The sequence below is a fragment of the Terrapene carolina genome, unplaced genomic scaffold (assembly GCF_002925995.2).
Source record: "Terrapene carolina triunguis isolate 2854851 unplaced genomic scaffold, T_m_triunguis-2.0 Scaffold68, whole genome shotgun sequence".
NCBI classification, from domain to species: domain Eukaryota; kingdom Metazoa; phylum Chordata; order Testudines; family Emydidae; genus Terrapene; species Terrapene triunguis.
In genome coordinates this window covers 73,277,735-73,298,268 of record NW_020664419.1, presented here as the reverse complement: position 1 = coordinate 73,298,268, position 20,534 = coordinate 73,277,735, and the positions used below count along the sequence as shown (strand labels likewise).

The window sequence follows — 20,534 nt, the reverse complement described above, 5'->3', positions numbered from 1 at the left end:
GAAGGACCTTTACTACTTGAGGCGGAGGCTAAGGCTATTATCTCCGAGGCAGTGGAATACTTGTAAACTTCTTTATGCAGTCCAGTACTAGAGGTGGCCATACAGTCACATTGTGTGTTACTATGGATCAGGTCAAGAACACAGTGCATCTTTTTTCAGTAGTGGAATTTACTGTAATCACCCATTACTTTATTTGGTGGTGCTAGGACAAGTACTAGGCAATCAACATGAAAACTACAATAACAAGCCTTTTTTTCCATAAACAGGTACCAGATGCAATAAAAAAATGCCAGCGTGCTGGTATAACGGTGCGCATGGTCACTGGTGATAACATTAACACTGCTCGTGCTATTGCTTCAAAATGTGGCATTTTGAATCCTGGTGAAGACTTCATATGCTTAGAGGGCAAAGACTTCAACAGACGAATACGTAATGAAAAAGGAGAGGTGAGTCTGTTTTTTTTCAGTAGGATTGCATTTGTCTTTTATAGTGTTTTACTTGCACATTATAACTAATCTGCATTCTTTGTACAGATAGAGCAAGAGCGAATAGATAAGATTTGGCCAAAGCTTCGTGTGCTTGCAAGATCTTCACCCACTGACAAACACACATTGGTAAAAGGTAAAGTGCATGTTCATTCAATGTTTCAAAAATTCAAAATGCAAGTTTTTACCGGACTCAGGCTTTTTAAAAACTAAATTAGGCTTGTCCATTTTATCTGTTAAAATTTGATGATCTCAGTACCTGAGGTCATGTCTCACATCCCAGTCCTTTCACCTAAGGAGTACTTGGCCCATCTTAACTAAGTATTGTGCATAAACAAAGAGCACTACAGTCAGGCTGCCCCACAAACTTGTAATTACCAATGCTGAAATTCAAATCTTTGTGTGCTTTCATTTTAGGTATAATTGACAGCACTGTCTCAGAGCAGAGACAAGTTGTAGCTGTAACTGGAGATGGCACTAATGATGGTCCAGCATTGAAGAAAGCAGATGTTGGCTTTGCCATGGTATGGACTCTAGTCTCTTTACTTTCAGTGGTTAAAAAGTAATTTTGTTTTTTTAGCCTTTTTTAGCTAAAGCATCAATCTTTCTTGCTGTGAGTGTCATATGTGAATTGACAAAGCTGAACAAATTTGCTTGTAGCTTGGTAGCCCACTGAGCTACCAGACGTAGCATTGACAGCTACCGCTTCCCACGCTTTTTTGTTTTCTTCAGACTTCCTTACCTTTTAACCTAAGGTTCAGGTTTTCAGCTGTAGAGAATGGAGGTGTGTTCTTGTGTCATAAGATGCTGAATGAAATCTACTTAAAAGCATTCGTCTCCAATCAGTTTTAATAATTACAAATCAAATTGTTTTTATGCAGAAGTTCATTGCTACCTCTTCTGCTCCTTTTGTCATGCTTGTCAAGGTGCCTAAAGTGAGATATGATCAATGTTTGCAATTGGTTTTATATAGAAATAATCTTAGATCAACAACATAGCCTGTTGCAGCTTTGACTGGAAGAAAAAACTTATTTCTAAAATTTACCAAGGATATTTTCCTCCAGTACTTCATTGATCTCTATTTTATAATTTTGTCTAAAAATGACCTGTTAGAAGTGAAAAGTTAAATGAGTTTATGGACCCTCAGAGCTTCCAGTTTCTCACAAAAGTATCAGATACAGAAGGATGTTGGGTCTTCAGTCAGAGCAGTGTTTTGTAGATACCCTGGCCCCCTGCATCTGGAGGCACCCTCAAAGAACAGAGACCAGGTCTTGGGCCACAGACTCTGAATGCATCCGTTTAACAAATTCCCTCCAAGATTCTCTTTTTCTAAAAGATGTGCTCTAATTCAAACAGCAATAATTTCAGGGTAGTTCTATAGGCCTGCATTATGCAGAAGGTCAGACTAGATGATCAGTTGTCCCTTCTGGCTTTAAAATCTGTGAATAAGCTATGATTGATAGAGGATTGCGGAAATTTAAACTCTGAACTTTCAAAATCCTCCTGTCCAAGTGACCATATGCATCAGACCTTGGCTGGGAGATCATACAAAAAAGTTTCTATACTTGGTGAGCTGCTTCCCTATAGTAGTCCAAGCTTTAGAAACTTCCAGAAAACAAATACATTTGTGATGCACCAAGTGGAGATTTCAGAGGTGGTGTCCCAAAACTGTGGTCTGATTTGAATCAGTTGGACCGCAGCATCAACAAGAAAGGAAAAATATCTTCCCCTGTTGGAAAATCTTGAAGTGTGGGACTGGGCAATATCTTGCCAGGTACTTGTACTATTCAGTTTCCTAGTGTAAAAGAAGATAGGCGTACCCATTGAGTCATACTGCATTACAATTGCTTGATCTCACTGAGTGGGAGCGCACTAAATTGTTGGCTTTAAGTATGCTGACCTTAAAGAATGGTGAGGAGGTATGGGTTACATGATCCTGATAATCCCACAGTATTAAAGACTAATTTTGTTCCCACTTATATTGGCCATTGAGATCTCCAGTATAGTGGGACCCTTTCTGTTCAACCTTCATCATCCAAATCCAGGCATCTCTTTATATTAGAATCTGGTAACTGTACCTGTCTGGCTAGATCCTGAGAGGGTAGAGAGCAGCTGGATTGCAACCTTAAATTCTCCAAGATGAATTTTCCATAGCTTACTAGAAAGTTCCAAGCCTGTTTTGATTCGGATATTAATTTTGGACTGAATATATCAGGATTAACCAATATAGGCAAAACTTCATATCATGTCTATCACAGGTTAATGATTGGAATTAATTACTACCTGACGGATGTTTAATCTACTTAATGAGTTTGGTCTCCGTTCCCAGTTGACTGACTACATGACACCCAACGGTGATTTTCAAAAACAGGAGCTGAAGAGTTGGGCTCCCAAATCCAATTTTTAATTTTAGCTCTGACTAATATTATAGATATAGGCCCTTGTTGGATGCATTGGTGAGAAGGATAAGGATTTGATTGAGCAGGGAAACTGAACTAATTCTTCATATTGTACCTATTCTGTGGATAAACCAAAGAGAGTTACTTTCTAGGACTTCCAGTTGGTACCCTTTGACTAAAACTATGTTAATGCGCTAAAAGAAAAAGTAACTTCATATTGTCATGCGAAACTACTTGATTATTTTCTATGTCTGGGATTAACATCCTTCTTTATTTGGCACCTATTTCACCTTTCTGTGGACATTTTTCTAGCTTCAACTTTATGTTCAGTTATTTATAATTAACTACCGTATATACTCGTTCATAAGCCAAATATTTTTGGTAAAAAAGTGACTCATCAAAGAGCGGGGGTCGGCTTATAAATGGGTCTACAACAAAATTTGATTTTAAACTCTATGGAATCATTGAATTAAATATCTAATACAGTCTCATTTTGTTTACCTGAAGCATTCACAGGCATGGAGCCCCTCGGCTCCCTGTGGCCGCAGCTCCCATTGTCTGGGAACGGCAAACTGCAGACACTGGGAGCTGAGGGGCTCCGTGCCTGTGAACGCTTCAGGTAAACAAAACGTCCAGGTCCACTAGCAGCTTATCCTAACGGGCCAGGAGCCAAAGTTTGCCAACCTCTGAAATATAGGGTCGGCTTATGAAAGGGTCATACAGTTTTTGCTATTTTTACCTAACCATCTGGGGGGGTCGGCTTATAAATGAACGGGCTAATGAATGAGTCTATATGGTAATTTTAATTAACTTTCACATTAGGAAGACAAAAACAATGAGGAGTCCGGTGGCAACTTAAAGACTAACAGATTTATTTGGGCATAAACTTCCGTGAGTAAAAAAAAAAATTTTTTCAGATGCATGGAGTGAAAGCTACAGATGCAGGCATAAATATACTGAGACACACTACCCACGAAAGCGTATGCCCAAATAAATCTGTTAGTTTTTAAGGTGCCACCAGACTCCTTGTTGTTCTTGTGGATAAAGACTAACACGGCTACTCCTCTGATATTAGGAAGACAATTCATTTTACAGTAACTTAATGTAAGATAAATTCATTGTTCCAAAGTCTTACAAGAGAGGCATGGGATTGCAGTTGAGTAAGGCTGTGGAGAAGTGGATTCCTGGAATTAGAATGCACTAGATGATGATAGTGCTCTCCCCTACACTTGAAATTACTTGAGTTACAAGGAGGGTTAATTTTAAAACTATCCTCAATCATGAGATGTTAATGTGGTCCATACAAAACCGATACCTCCTTTTAAGCACCTAGACTTGAGTTCAAGTTTCTTCTGTTTTTTTCTGGCTACTTGTCAAGGTGGAATTCTGACACCAACTTGAAGATAAGAATGTACACCATGTTATCTCTGTGGAATTTGGTGTCAGGTGGATTGGTTACAAGATCCTGAAGCTTTCTTACTTTAGGGATTTTTTTTTTAATGCTGAAGCTAACATGGATGCATTTTTCCTAGAACAGAAGCAGATACATAGACAGTAAAGTTTCACATGGGAAAGCAAAACAATAATAACTCGCATACCAGTCTCAGTTAGCACTTTTCAGGAGCATAGCTCACTATTGTATTGATGCCAACATGTGAAAAATACTATTTTCCTCTGACTAAAACAAGCACTGTTGTATGCATAATGGTTTCTGGTATGACATTCTCCAGCCATCTGAATTTTATGAATTTTAAATGTTGAATTGAGATTTTTGTTAAACTGATATATACCAGTATTGTGGCCTATGTATTTTTAATTTCTTGACACTGGGAGTTGACTTCCTGGCAAGAGTGCTTGCACAAATGAAGATCATTAAATATTGCTACCAACGGGTCCAGTATCTTACATTCAGTGGGGGAGGGGTATAGTACTATACTCTTCCTTGAAATCTATAAAACATAATTTAGCCTCCAATGGGATTTTTAAAAAAATTATAAATGGTTAACTAATATATCTCAGACCCTCATTACCCGATGCTTGTGCCTTGTATACATACACACTTGTTTTTCTGTTTTTTGCAGAGAAGCATTCTCTATTATAAAACAAAAGTTTATTTTCCAAAAGGTACATTGTTTCTGATCATATGAAGTTGATTTCTGTTAACCTATATAAATCAGCTAGATTTGGAGCACAGGCTGCAGTACTGTATTACTGCACTATCTGGTGGCTCAGAAAGACTTTATACTATTACTGTACTTCAGCCGTTTCAACCAACCATGCTGGTTGGGGAGCCACATAAGCTTAGATAATAAATGTCTGTGTATTTTCTCAATAACGAGAAACCACACAAACAAGTCTGTCATTATTTTGTGTAATTATTTCACCTTTTATATTCTTTCGAAAACGAGAGCAGAAAGTGTCTGCTCTGATTGAGACTGTGTAGTTGTTTTACCTGTGCAGCACCTTTAGAGAGGCTCCTTTAAATATTACTAAACCATAGACAGATTACAGCACACTTCAGCTGTTAAACTATAGTTTATATTTCTGTGATATACTTTACAGGGACAGTTTTACAATGAGGATGGCAGAGCATGAATAGTACTTAAATTATAGCAAAATCATGACAAAGTCTTATCAGGAGAAGCACTATGGACCATGAATCTATAGTATATTGAGGATGGTTTTTTTTTTTTTTTCAAGATTACTAATCCATTGCCAACAAATGATGAATGAAATAAAAAAGACACTAGGTTTAAACACTCCAGCTTTCTCTGCGGACTCCTGCTTTAACTAAAACATCAACTGATCATCACTATCTTGATATTTGTGCTGGTATACATGGTAGCAAACGTACTGCTCCTGTAACAAAGCATTTAGTAAAGATAATCTGAGAGAATAAGATAACTGGTCAGTGAAATAAAACTTTGATGGGAAAACTACCTTAACTTATATAATTTCTTTATTGGATTGCCCAAGCTATTCACCTGCTTAAAAAAATAACTGTTTCCTCAATGCAGTTACATGTGGTTGGTGTTTTTTTTTTAACCATGTCAAGAGGTCAGGTTTATCTAATGGTTCAAATTAAAAACTAAAAAGACGCTTAAACTAAACAAAAGGATGATTTATTGTTTGAGCACAAGAGCTTAATTTGATTAAGCATATAAAATGTGTTTATCCCTTGGTACCTGCCTCAGTAAAGTACTTCAACTTTTGTATTTTATTGATAATTTTTAAATACATATCAACATCGGTATCTTTAACTTGTTAAAATTTCAGTCTTGCAGTTCAATTTTGCGCTTCTTCAGACCTTTTAAGAAATAATATTTGTTCTCCAAAAGTGAGTTTATTGTATGCCTAATATTCTAGTGTTGTACTTTTCCTTAATTGAAAGTTATGTAGTAGAAATGTAATTATTATGCTAAATACGCTATATATCAGTTATTCCTGCTGTTTTGATTCACAGTGTTCCTATGTATGTTCTTCCTAACAGGGTATTGCTGGAACAGATGTAGCTAAAGAAGCTTCTGATATTATTCTCACAGATGATAACTTCACAAGCATTGTTAAAGCAGTTATGTGGGGACGAAATGTTTATGACAGTATCTCCAAATTTCTTCAGTTCCAGCTTACTGTCAATGTCGTAGCAGTAATTGTTGCATTCACAGGAGCATGTATTACACAAGTAGGTACTGGTGGTAGCTGGTTTCAACTAATTTAAGATCTGAAAACATGTGCCTCTTTAACTGAACTCTTGCATACTGAAATCTTTTCAAAGTCACCATTTTGCATGCTGTTCTAAAGAATGTACTGCTCTTCAAAGCAATACACCAAATTTCCATATAGCAAATGTTTTTTTAATGGCTGCAACTTGTTCATTTCTAGGATATTTATTGTGTTATCTATTAGGAAACATATCCTTTTTATAGGATTCTCCACTTAAAGCTGTGCAGATGTTGTGGGTAAATCTCATAATGGACACATTAGCATCTCTTGCTTTGGCAACGGAACCACCTACTGAATCTCTCTTGCTGCGGAAACCTTATGGTAGAAATAAACCTCTGATCTCTCGCACGATGATGAAGAATATTTTGGGTCATGCAGTCTATCAACTTGTGGTAGTCTTTACACTCCTGTTTGCTGGTAAGAATATTATAAAAGCTTTGCTCATTTTCTAGAAGTTAAAGCTAATTTATTATGGCATTTCAATCTGTCATGTTAATCCTGACCTCTTTACTATTTTGATTCTAATTGTGTATTTTTTTGTTAATTCATGATACTGAAATGTCTTATTACACAGGTGAGAAAATTTTTGATATTGATAGTGGAAGAAATGCACCTCTGCATGCTCCCCCTTCAGAGCATTACACTATTGTTTTTAATACATTTGTGATGATGCAACTTTTTAATGAAATCAATGCCCGGAAAATCCATGGTGAAAGAAATGTTTTTGAAGGAATCTTCAACAATGCCATCTTCTGTATTATTGTTCTGGGCACGTTTATTGTGCAGGTAGGTAATTGAAGATTTTAGTTTAATATTGTTAGTCATATTTAATTTATTTGTTGTTGGTGAATCTGCACTGAAGGTCTCTCAACATTTCCAGAGAAAGTAGTGTCAGGTTTATGTATCTATAAACATGAACAGCTTCGTTTGACAACATGGGAGGAAAAGTTGGTTCATATAGACCATTTTAAATTGAGCTTTAAAACTTTGTTACAAATGTAAAATTTGAGCCTAAAATATTGAACAGTTTCCCATTATAGAAATCGATACTTTAAAATCTGACTTTGAAGAGTTATGTACCTAAATGTGTTCTAAATATGTCACTCATTGTCAGAACACTTGTAAAGTGCAGTATCTTCCTATATATAATTAGCTGAACTAAGACCAATAGAAGAAAAAGTGTACTGTTATCAAACATGCAGTGTTGATCAGTTTATACCTTACAAAGTGAGAATTAATTATACCTACATCAGCTTGGAAATGTCAGCATCACCAAATCAAGTATTTGAATGTCCTGCTGCAACAAATTACATAAATTGACTATACTCTGAGGTTATATTTCCTTTAACTTATTCTAAGCTTAATGACTACAAACATCTGGGGACCCTTCTATTTTTTTTTTTATTTTTTTTGTATATGGGACATGTTAAAAGAACTGGTCAGACTGTACAGTCTGCCAAAATTTTAAATATTTCAATCACATGGCAGCTAACTTTCCAGGCCAAGTAATTCTAGTATCTTTCAGCTTCACACATGTGAATGACAACTTAACTATGTTCTCTGGACTCTTAAACTTGTGGTTTCACATTTGTTTCTAACAGGTCCTTTTTTATGGTGGTAGTGGTTCATCAGGAAAACCAGAAATATACTGAAACGTATATTTAATACTACGCTATGTTTTTGACATAACATTTAACTGCCAAGTATAAAAAAGCCACTTAGCCTTGCCAAGACACACCCACACCTTTAAGATTGTTTTACCTGAAAACTTGAAATTCCATAAAATTATGACACAAGGAAGCACTGTGATTTAGAGGCAAGAACACAGGAATAGGATCAGGGAACCTGAGAATTCTAATCCTGGCTCTTACTCTTGATTTGCTGTATAACTCTGGGCTAGTTACTTCACTTCTCTATCCTCCCAATCTATAAAATGGGGCTAAGACTAACCTACCTCAAAGATGTTTTTAAAGATTGTTTATGCATCACTTTGCAAATGTAAAGTACTCTACAGAAACTGTAACACATTGAAACTCTGATACAGCATTGTGAAACAAAGGATTTATCCCTACTTGTCAGCTAGATAAAACAAAACTTGAACTGGTCAGATGGCTTCCAGTTCATTAACTGAAGTCTCTTACTTTTACATCAGTGCCAACAATGTATTTAGTAGGTTGTCTCATACAGTACCAGAGTTCAAAAAATTAACACTTTGCTGACCGGGGCAAGATGGCTCCTTAAAAGGAGTAAAATAGGTATCCTTGGAACTGAATCTCTCTGCCTCAGTTTCCTATCCATAAAATGGGATTAGTACTTTCTCCTGTCCTTTTTTCCTGTCTTGGCTGTTTGGTTTGGGAACTCTTCAAAGAGAAGACATGTCTGTTTCTCACTATGTGTATGTACAGTGCCGAGCACTCTGTGCTCCCCAATCTTGGTTGATGCCCCTTGAGAGCTCCCTAATACAAATGACAAACAACAAAAATCAATAGTACAAGGTTAATTTTAAAGTAATTTGAGATTTTTTTAAAAAAAATTTTAAAGCCTAAAATATAATATGTGAAGCTTTAGGGAAAAGATCTAGTTAGCCAAATGCTAACTTAAAATGATGATACACAAATTGAGTGCTACCACGCTGTAATGTGTATACACTACAAATACTAATTTTTAATGCTGGCATTTTGGTTTTCCTAAAAGCTCTCTAAATTTTGACAGGTAAAGCATACAAATGTGTATATGCTTATGATAGCATATGTTTGGCTGCCCTCACTAAACAATGCATGGATAATTACTACAATTTACACTTAACCTTAATTTCTAGTTTGATTTCAGATTTTCACTTTTGCTCATATTATGGTTCCTAATCAACTCCTCTTTGGTTTTTATACTTGCTGCTAAGCTTGAAATGGATGTGCAGAAATGCTGTTTAATGAGTGCTGTGTTAATTGCTATTTTTGGACCATCTTTAAAATAGGAAAATATTACTACTATGTCTAGTTCTGGGAGGGGAGTCCACTTGATACAGTACTTGCTTTTATACAAAGCAGAGTTGTAACTCTAGGTTGGGTACTACACATCTGTATTTTGTCTAACAGGGAAAAAATAGTAAATTGTAAACATAAATCTTGGTCTCTGTAAAATCTGCTGTTTTTCTAGATGTAGGCATAAAGAAAAATATTATTATATTTTATCTGTTAAATTGAACCAGAGTAACTGTTTAAATTATCACTACTTTTGAAGTACAAGGTAAGCATGGAGGAGAACTCTTCGGTATCTAAGCTGAGGTTCAGAATAAAGGTAGTTTGAAGATGGTGCCTGGGGAAGTGCAGGGGATCAAAATACTAAAACAACAAACTAAAGTTAATATATTACGTAAACAGCTTCTATGACTGGTGTTACATTTGAAGCACTAAGTAGCTAAAATTCACAATACCTACTACCTACATTCACTAATTTACAAACTTCAGTAAGTATTGCTTTCTCTGACTTTTTTTTTTTTACTTTTTCCACAGATAATTATTGTACAGTTTGGTGGGAAACCTTTCAGTTGTTCAGAACTTACAATAGAACAATGGCTATGGTCCATTTTCCTGGGAATGGGAACACTACTCTGGGGCCAGGTAAATCAACTTTTTTTTGTGTACAAGCTAAGACAACCTGAGATGAATTCATGTTTTGCTTTGCTGATATATTTGGGTTTTTCTTTTTGGGTACATATGAGAATTGTATTGACATCCAAAAGATGTTAAACATGTTTCAAAATTTTAAGTGGGCGTTGCTGTGTGTGGGCTACATGAATAAATAGCAGACATGTAATTTGGCAGTTTTTCTAACTTTTGCATTACCGGACTCTTAGTAGTGTTAAAAAAAAAAAAATGACAACTGTAACATTATATTAATGTAGGTTTATGCTTTTAATTTAAAATTTCTTCAGTAAGTGAAGAGCTTGCACTTAACTTTAGAATTTCAATAGCCTGAGTTCAGCTGCACACCTTTGAAATGAGGTTGTAGGGGGATGAGTTCTCACATTTTTTGCGGCTGTTACTTAGCTGGAGAGTGTCCAGCAATACTGAGTGAATAGGGTGATATCAGGACAGTTGTATCTCTGAAGTAGAAAGATACATTTCATTTTAAAAATAGTTTTTGTGGAATATTATCGGTTAAAGGCAAAATGGCAAAGACTTCAACATTGTATGTTCAGTGACTTAAACTACATTTAAAAAAATATAATTTTTACTACCATTCTTCTTTCTGTTAATTCTTATACATCTTTTCCTTCATCTTTAGCTAATCTCAACAATTCCAACCAGCCGTTTGAAATTCCTTAAAGAAGCTGGGCATGGAACACAGAAGGAGGAGATTCCTGAAGAAGAATTTTCAGAAGATGTAGAAGAGATTGATCATGCTGAAAGAGAACTGCGTCGTGGTCAGATCTTGTGGTTTAGGGGCCTGAACAGGATACAAACTCAGGTATGGTCTTGGAAAAGGTAGGAGGAGACAGTGGTAGTTGAGGTTTTTAATTAAATCTTCCCCTTTGTCCCCTTTATCCCAATAAGGTGACCATTTTAAACTGTGTGACTGAGATTTTCTCAAGATGGGGGTATGGATGGCTCTGTAATCCCTCAAGCTCCTTCTTTACTTTCTTCAGCTCTAAATGCAACTCTTGCCTGTGTATCTCTCTATAAAAAGTGCCTTTTTTCTTTACTTCTTGTGTGTTATAGATGGGATGGTCCTTTCTCTTGTTCTCTCTCTCTCTTGCTGAGCAAGCTGTCACAATCTCTGATTCCTTGCAGATGGATGTAGTGAATGCTTTCCAGAGTGGAAGTACCATTCAGGGGGCTCTAAGGCGGCAACCTTCCATCGCCAGCCAGCATCATGATGTAACAAATATTTCTACCCCTACACATGTAGTGTTTTCCTCTACTACTGCTTCTACTACTGTGGGGTGTGAGTGTGTGTTCCTAAGTGCATGAAATTAACATTTCCTAATTCACACACCTAACGTTTCTCATTTTCTCCTTAGTATTTAAATTCATTGTTCAGGCTTTTCATAAAGCTTTCTTTTCACAAAGTGGAGTCCTCAAGACTTTTTTCTTAGAGGGCTAGAGAACAGATGGAAACAGTTGCAACAAAAGACTTAAACATGAAAGCTGTGAGCCTGTATGTACTGTGCCTTCATTCATTCATGTACAGAGGGACTTCTTAAAAACTGAAATAGGAAAACTGTTGTAAATTTTCGAGTATATGCCTCTAATGATTCATTTTATGAAAATGTTCATAATTTACTCAATGCAGCATATAACATTAAACTGGTCCAACAAAAGTAGGTAATACCAATTTGAAAATAAACCATAATTTAAAATAACACACAGTTGAAAGTTACATATTTTACATTTTAACACTTTCTCTGGCAAAATAATCTGATTTAAATTATTTAAATTAAAGTTTACAAGTTTAAAATATAGACCAAATAAAAGCTTGCTTATGATAGGAATGCTTCATAGACTGAATCTTACTTTTTGTTGGACTTGTTCTTAACCAGATGGCAATATTTATTTATTTTTTAACTTCGGGGTACAGGTTAATAAAATAGGCTTGTTCCAAATAGTTACAATAGTAGTAAATTTCCAACTATACAGAAAGCTGCAGAAGCATTCAGCCAATCAAGCATGGGCATTGGTAAGAACATTAAAATATTTGAATTGTACAACACTTTATTTCATTCAAACTGGATAACTCTCTCTCTAGGTTCATTTGGCAGCAGTACATAAACTTCCAGTGCAAGTGATGTTTTGTCAGTTACTTACCTCTGTTCTTTTTACATTATGCTCTCTAAACTAAGTGGCATCTGGGTTTTTCAGCCTTCTTCTGTTAAGACTAGAAGTGTAATAGTTCATTCTAAAATGGATACTTTAAATGCATTATATCCTTAATCTCAATTATATCTGTTTCATGTAAGTATTTTCAGCACACTTATTTATAGATTAAATATACAAGTATTTTATTTAAACAAATGTGTAAAAAGATTAAACTTTTTTGACTAGATGAGTTTCCCTCCTGTTTTAATAATTTACCTTTTAACATTTGCAAACATTCTTATGGGTTGGCTAAGTGACAAACTTAATTAGTTAACTAGCCTGAAAAGTAGTTAGCTAATTTAAGAACTTTCACATTGCTGGCCTAAGTGCTGGCAGAGACTTTTTTTTTAAAGCTTTCAGGAGTTTTCTTCTTAAAAAGAAAGTATGGTCCTCTGGGCTCTGTTTCTGATTCAGATTTCCTGTATGCGCTTGAGCAAGTCACTTGTGTGTCTACCTGTTTTCCATTCTGTAAAATGAGGATCCTTCCCTACCTCACAGGGATGTTGTGAGGCTTAATTCATTTGATGTTTTTAAAGCACTTAGAATCTTTAAATGAAAAGTGCCACATAAATACAAAGTACATTCTGTTGTTTGTGGGAATAGGGATGTGCAGTACAGCACTGTATTTTAAAATCTGATGTCTATGGGAATGTTCATTAGTTTCTTTCCATATATGGGAAATAACTTTTTGGGTTACATTCTGCCTGTTAAGCAGAGCCTGCTGCAAGTGGTAGTACAGAACCACATGACGCTCGGGTGAGCAGCCAGGAAGCATTTTGCTGTCCTGGTGTGGAAAGGGGATTAATTTGCAACACTGCTTTAAGGAGTACAGCATACTTACTCCTGTCCTGGCACCCAGTTCTGATAGCCAGTGTCTCAAGGTAGAGAAGGAGCCATGCCTCCTCCCTGGCAATTACAGGGTCATTAAGCCTAGCTTCAGTATCAGGCATATGGGCTGACACTGTAGTAAAGAACAGAATTCAGACACACAGATGAACAAAATACGTTGGGAAAGAGTCAACGTGGCTTTTATAAAGTGAAATCATGCCTCACCAATCTATTTGAAATCTTTGAGGTTGTCAACAAGCATGTGAACACGGGTGATCCAGTGGGGATATAGTTTATTTGAACTTTCAGAAAGACATAAGAACAGCCATACTGGGTCAGACCAAAGGTCCATCTAGCCCAGTATTCTGTCTTCCGAGAGTGGCCAATGTCAGGTGCCCCAGAAGGAATGAACAGAACAGGTAATCATCAAGTGATCCATCCCCTGTCGCCCATTTCCAGCTTCTGGCAAACAGAGGCTAGGAACACCCAAGGCTCTTAAGCAAAGTAAGCAATCATGGGATAAGAGGGAAGGCCCTCTCATGGATCAGTAACTAGTTAAAAAGATAGGAAACAAAGGTAGGAATAATGGTCAGTTTTCACAGTGGAGAGAGGTAAATAGAGGGGTCTGCAAAAGATCTGTACTGTTCAACATACTCATGAATGATCTGAAAAAAGGGGTAGATAGTGAGGAGACAAAGTTTGCAGATGATACGAAATTACTCAAGATTGGTCCAAAGCGGACTGAAGAGTTAGAAAGGGATCTCACAAAACTGGGTGACTGGGCAACAAAATGGCAGATGAAATTCATCATTGATAAATGCAAAGTAATGCACATGGGAAAACATAATCCCAACTATACATACAAAATGGTGGGGTCTAAATTAGTTGTTACCATTCAAAAAAGAGATCTTGGATTCATTGTGGATAATTCTCTGACAACATCTGCTCAATATGTAGCAGCAGTCAAAAAAGCTAACGTTAGGAACAGGATAGATAACAAGACAGTAAATATCAAATGCCACTATATAAATCCATTGTACTTCCACACCTTGAATATTGGATGCAGTTCTGGTTGCCCCATCTCAAAAAGGATATATTAGATTTGGAACAAAGTACAGAGAAGGGCAACAAAAATGATTAGGGGTATGGAAAAGCTTCCATAGGGGAGAGATTAAAGAGACTTCTCAGCTTGGAAAAGAGACAACTGAGAGGAGATATGGTAAAGGTCTATAAAATCCTGACTGGTGTGGAGAAAATGAATAAGGAAGAGTTATTTACCAATTCACAATACAAAAACCAGGGGTCAATGGAATTAATAGATAGCAGGTTGAAAAGAAACATAAGGAAGTACTACTTTACACAATGCACAGTCTGTGTGGAACTCGGTGCCAGGGGATGTTGTGAAGGTCAAAAATAAAACTGGGTTCAGAAGAGAATAAGAAGCTTGTGGAGAACAGGTCTATCAATGGTTATTAGCCAAGATGTTCAGACACACAACCCTAAACCTGTGATTGCTAGAAGCTGGGACTGGATGACAGGGTGGATCACTGTTCTGTTCATTCTCTCTGAAGCATCTGGCACTAGCCACAGTCATAAGACAGGATACTTGGCTAGATGGACCATTGGTCTGACCCAGTATGGCCATTCTTAGCTTTTAAAAAAGCTATCATTGGGGACTAATTTGACCCTGTGTTCCCCTGAGCTTTGAGGCTGCAACTCTGAGAAGCCCTTATGCGAGCCTTGTAGGTAGGGAAATATGCCTGGAGTGCTTATAACACTCCATCACTGTGTGGGCATGTAAGGGAAAGCTACAATTTAGCCTTTATGGTGGGGGGCCTGATAACATCAGCAGAATTATGTTTTATATGCTTATAATACATACCAAATTGTCTTCTAAAATACTCCTTGAATATGTATTTATGCAATACCTTTGTCTACATAAACTGAGGAATTCATTTCTATCAATAAACTGTACAGTTTTGCCATTTAAGAGTAACTAAGGTGCTGATACAATCTCTGAATTGTACTATCATCCCTAGATTTTTGCAGGATCTTGTAGCAATGTGAAATTATGTACCACACATCGATATCTAGAGCAGAGGATCTCAAGCTTTTTCATATTATGGACCACATCATAGTGGTGTTTTGAGAACTACCTCTCCACCCCCTTGATACCTTAACCTCCCTGTGGCAGCTATGGCATTACTTACGTTGAAAAGTAATACTTTTAATTTTTTAATGTGATTTACCAACTGGAGATAAGGACAAGCCGGCGCCATGTGGCCAGCAAATGCTCCTTGAACTATTGGTGAGTTTTGTGCACATAATTTGAGAACCTCTGATCTAGACTAACAGTTGAAGTAAAAGGGACACTGTTACAGAGAACTGGTTATATTTTCAGATTTCCTTAATGGTATTACTCTTAACCCTTCAGTTACTTAAAACTGAAAATGTACTATTCTTCACTCAGCTCGGATAATGGAGATGATCAGTCTAATTTAATATATTTTTGGATGCATTAACATGTTTGCAAAAAATAACCCTTGTGCCTGATTAACTGGGACCAGAGGATCCTCAATTTTGAATGTTCTTTCTTTTTAATTTGACACGTTCTTAATGTGGCTCAAATGTTTGTGGTAATTTAAGATTGTCCTAGCAAAAATGAAGATGATGTATTGGAGCTTAACTCGTACACGTTAGGTCTAATTGGTAAAAGTTTTTTCTTCTGAATGAGTGCAGAGGTTATTTATGCAACATGCTGTGGATTGGTTTATGCTGATGTAATTTGTGGATTTTCCCCCTTCATGGGTTATTTTTAAATTCAGTGCTGTTAACAAAGCTCTTGCCAACTGCAGCAAATTCTTCATTGCATTCGAGAAAGGCGCGAAGGAAATGAATCAGCAACCATCACTCACTTTATGGTGACTGCCATGATGGCCTCTATTTTAAATACTTCCATTCTTGAAGGGGTGCCTGGCTGTGGAGCTCTGCCGTAAGAGATTAGGATGAACTCCTGTAATCTTTGGAGCAAAACTAAACCTGTTTGAATCCTTTCTTCAGCAGAGAAGTAACTGACTCTACTTCTCCCTTAAGGTGGAAAAGAGAACACAGTTCTAACTAGAACCACACCAGTTTTAAAACTAATGTTGGTTAATAGATTCTGTGGTGACTCTTTATTTAAAAAAAAAAAAAATACAACCATAGCATGCCTTCATGCGAGGTGCCCTTATAGACTCCAAAGACCTCATTTTGCTGAATGCATCAGATTTTAACGCTTCTGATATACTGGGATCCCAGTCAAAGAAAAGGAATTAATTTTGATTCTTCATGGTCAAACATGTCTAGGAAGTTTAGTGGAAGTGTACCAGAGTCAGACATGGTTTTCCTGATATTTAAAGCTGTAAGTCATTAATAATGCAGAGATGTAAGTGGTCCTGGATGTGCTAAATACCTTTAAGTCAACTATTTGTAACAAGGTCTTTCCCTGTTGAAACTAGTGTAAGGACCTCAACCCTTTAACTCGGTAACAGCAAGACTTTTCTGATTGTAGGGAGGTACATACACAGCTTTACTGATTGAGATATTTGAAGCTAGGCTCTCTAGGATTCTTTGCATGAGATGGTGCCAAAATGCACTTTCTTTAACTAGATGGAGCGCAGTCGTTGACAGAATGGTGCCAGTCTTGTATGTAGATTGTATTTTCTTTTCACTGTTAATTGGTTCTTGCATGCACTTCCTCAGTGCCTCTCATGTCTTGGGTTCTGTCAGTGTACATTCTTTTATTGCTCAGGTGCTATGATGATGGGTGTGAGAACGTGTCTGTTTTTATATAAAATAAATCAAAGGGAAGTCATTGCTGAATCAGGGCCTTAGTGCTGAATTAATAGCAGCAAAGAACCTGAGTTGTTTTATTTTATTGGGACTATTTATCTAAAGTTAAACACATGCTTAAATTCTTTACTGAATCAGGGCCTAACTGAATAGTACTGAACCAGCTGATCATGGGAATCTGCTGATGAAGGCAGAGGACTCGGAATCAGACCTGCATATTATTCCAGGGTTCTATGCTGATTTACTCAGTGATCTTGGGCAAGTTACTTACTCTCTGTACATCCATTTTCCACCGGTAAAATGGGAATAATACCCAACTTCTATTACATTGCTGAGAGAAGCTCAGTGAAAGGAGCTACAGAAGTGACAAAGCATTCCTATTCCTTTTTTCAGTGTCAGTTTTGCCTGGAAAAATGTATTTGATATTAGTGTTGGTTTTTATAGGTACTCATTTAATTACAAGTTAATAGTTAAGGATTTTGATTTCAGACTGAACAGTTAGCAAAACTAATACTTTGAGGATTATATGACAATGCTAAAGAAAATTCTTAAAGATGCTAAATGCAAAGGTTAATTTTTGGATCTCGACATGTTACCTAAGAGAGTTCTGTAACCTGTTAACTTTCATGGAGTGTACATTCTATCAGCTTCTCATTAAGTAACAAATTCTACTAGGTTGGTAGAAAATCATTTTTTGGCTCTAAAATGCAAATTAACAGACCACTTCTAATGTCATGAACCTAATAGTTGTAAATGGTACATAAGCCATACAACTTCAGCAATATATATAAAGCTTTTTGGACTCTCTTCTTGTGTGCATCTCTGCACCAAAAGCAGAGAAGAATTGACCTCTTAATAGAAGACAGACTTGGCCATGTGTGTATATATAAAATTTGTTATAATTAGCCAGTGACCGCTTACACATTGGTTGGTTGTCTTGTATGTTTTTGTCATCTGAGATGCACACTTGTGTATATAAAGGTGATTACTTAAATCTTACAGTGGTGGCCTTCATACTGAAATGTGCAGCAATTCCAATACTTGTATGTCTTGGGAATTTTCATACACTGTTCTCAAAAAGAGGTTCTTGTATCTGCCACTTAGCTTTTGTGGAGGCATTTAAAATGCTTAACTTTTTCACCTTTTGAAAGGCATCAGGAAAAACTTAATTTTGCACATAATGGAAAACAATTGCAAAATTTATTACAACTTTTAACAAATTGGGGCACAGAACGTATTACTTTTATGGGGGAAATGTATTTTGTTGTGGCAAATAGGTATATACTCGAATATTTACAGCTGTTGTAGAGGTATCTTTTGCATGAGTCCTGCTGGTAAATGTCCAATCATTGTGACATTCGGTGAACACTTGCTTGGCTTTTTCATAGTCAGTGACATCCTAATTCCCAGCATGAGAAATAGTAACCCTGCGTGCCCCAACTTTTTTAGCCTTTTCCCTTTGGTGTTGAATAAAACATTCCTTAGTAAAACTTGTTGAATTTGTGAATAAGTACATTGGATAAAATTTTCATGTTGACTTCATTTTTTTAAAACATTTAGTTCACGTCAAGCAATGAAATAATTCTAGCACTACTTTGAATTTTTAGACATTTCAGTTTTTTACAGTACACTTCTACAATTTTTATTCCAACTGTAGATTGGCAGTGCTCTACTGAAATGCTCCTCATTTTTTACAGTTTATTGCAAGTTCCACTACATTACATACAAATTCGATTCACTCATGTCTAACTGTTTGTGGATTCAAACTCATAAGAACCATATTCACTACTAGTAAATCTGCAGCATACTAACAGTTTTTTGTATTTCTTTCATGTTTACAGATCCGAGTGGTGAATGCATTTCGTAGTTCCTTATATGAAGGGTTAGAAAAACCTGAGACACGAAGTTCAATTCACAATTTTATGACGCATCCTGAGTTTAGAATAGAAGATTCTGAGCCTCATATTCCCCTTATTGATGATACTGACGCTGAAGATGATGCTCCAACAAAACGCAACTCCACTCCTCCCCCTTCTCCCAACAAAAATAACAATGCGGTTGACAGTGGAATTCACCTTACAACAGACATGAACAAGTCTGCTACCTCTTCATCCCCAGGGAGCCCACTACATAGTTTGGAAACATCACTCTGATTGTAAGCTGAATGTTAACACACTAGCTGCATTGTAAAGAAACAAATTGAAACTGGGTCTTTTCACACATTGTGATGGACAAGATAGTAGTCTTGTCCTGGACTTCAACAGAAGACACTTGTACGAATGTAGATTTATTTTTTTAAAAAAGCTTTCTGCCAGACTTGAGGGTGCTTTTGGGGGGCGGGGATAATAATGAACTCTGACAGATAAACGGTAACTCGGCATAAGTGACCTGCGGATCATTAGTTGTACTTAATGGTCCTGAACAGTGTGTTAGAACTTTAGTTTATCTTGATCTTTTTGAGGGGAGGGCTGGGAAGGGCAAAGAAGCCCTGGATCATTGAATCGATACTTAAATTTCTGCTGTTGGCTGTTAATAATTTGGATTATTTATGTTTATAAATGATACAGATCTGTTTACAAGGTTTGTAGATACTTTTTTGTTCCTGTTCTTAGATGGGAAGCTTCCTTATAAATGATGCAGAGAAAAAAATTAGTCCTTCAAATACTGCTGTATTTTCAGGAAAAGGGTGTTTCTATTGAAACTGTACTAAATTTTGCCTGCAATTTACTTTGTTAAATATTGTAGATAAATTGCTAATACTAATAGCCAAATAGATAACACTAATGCTTTGTAAAAACATGAGCAGTGGTGTTCTAATGAAGTTATGGCCTCTGCCCTAATTAGTTTCTTAAATACATTTACTACTTAATGGTTTTGAAACAACTGTTTAATTTTTAAAAATTTTGAGAAACTTACTGAATAACTTGTTCAGAATTTAGTAGAGGATTGTTTAATGCGGGACATCAATATGTGATGGAACTTGCTTGAAATACTTTTGTTATCTCAGGCAAAATGGATTAAATCAAAATACATCAGAACCTTAGTCCTTTTTGTTTTTGTCTAAACATGTTAGCATAGTGCTGTCTTGGTGAATTGTGAGTGGAACTGTGTTGATTTTTCTAATATATAGAATCCTTCATACAGCATGAGGGCTGTTGGCATTTTGAAAGGTTGTTAGTAGGTAGCATACCTGTTTTCCTTTTTGTTTTTGGAATTTGTTTGTAAACATGAATAAATCTGCCCTTTTATTAAAATAAATATGCAGCGATGGTTTTTTACAGATTTTTCTCAGCTTCATTGGAAACATTGAAAAGGTAGACTGTTTTATATTACTAGTAAAATTAAACTACAATTTCAAGATGGTAACAGCCCCATTTAAAAAGCACTTTTATAAATCAGATGTTGGTGACTGC

At 36.3% G+C, this 20,534-nt stretch overlaps 1 protein-coding gene across 6 annotated transcripts in view; it reads left to right on the top strand.

Moving 5' to 3' along the window:
* Nucleotides 1–20,159, top strand: part of ATP2B1 (ATPase plasma membrane Ca2+ transporting 1) — a 108,154-nt gene extending 87,995 nt beyond the window's left edge. For 5 of the 6 annotated variants that reach the window (XM_024212789.2, XM_024212791.2, XM_024212792.2 and 2 more), the window contains exons 13-22: nt 267–446; nt 534–621; nt 903–1,009; nt 6,375–6,566; nt 6,811–7,024; nt 7,182–7,393; nt 10,117–10,224; nt 10,892–11,074; nt 11,398–11,484; nt 18,963–20,159. In XM_024212789.2, coding sequence (XP_024068557.1) covers nt 267–446; nt 534–621; nt 903–1,009; nt 6,375–6,566; nt 6,811–7,024; nt 7,182–7,393; nt 10,117–10,224; nt 10,892–11,074; nt 11,398–11,484; nt 18,963–19,274 — 1,683 coding nt within the window. In that variant the 3' untranslated portion in view covers nt 19,275–20,159. The remainder of the gene's footprint in view (nt 1–266; nt 447–533; nt 622–902; nt 1,010–6,374; nt 6,567–6,810; nt 7,025–7,181; nt 7,394–10,116; nt 10,225–10,891; nt 11,075–11,397; nt 11,485–18,962) is intronic. The other variant, XM_024212795.2, reaches the window with a different exon arrangement.
* The last annotated feature ends 375 nt before the right edge of the window (nt 20,160–20,534 follow it).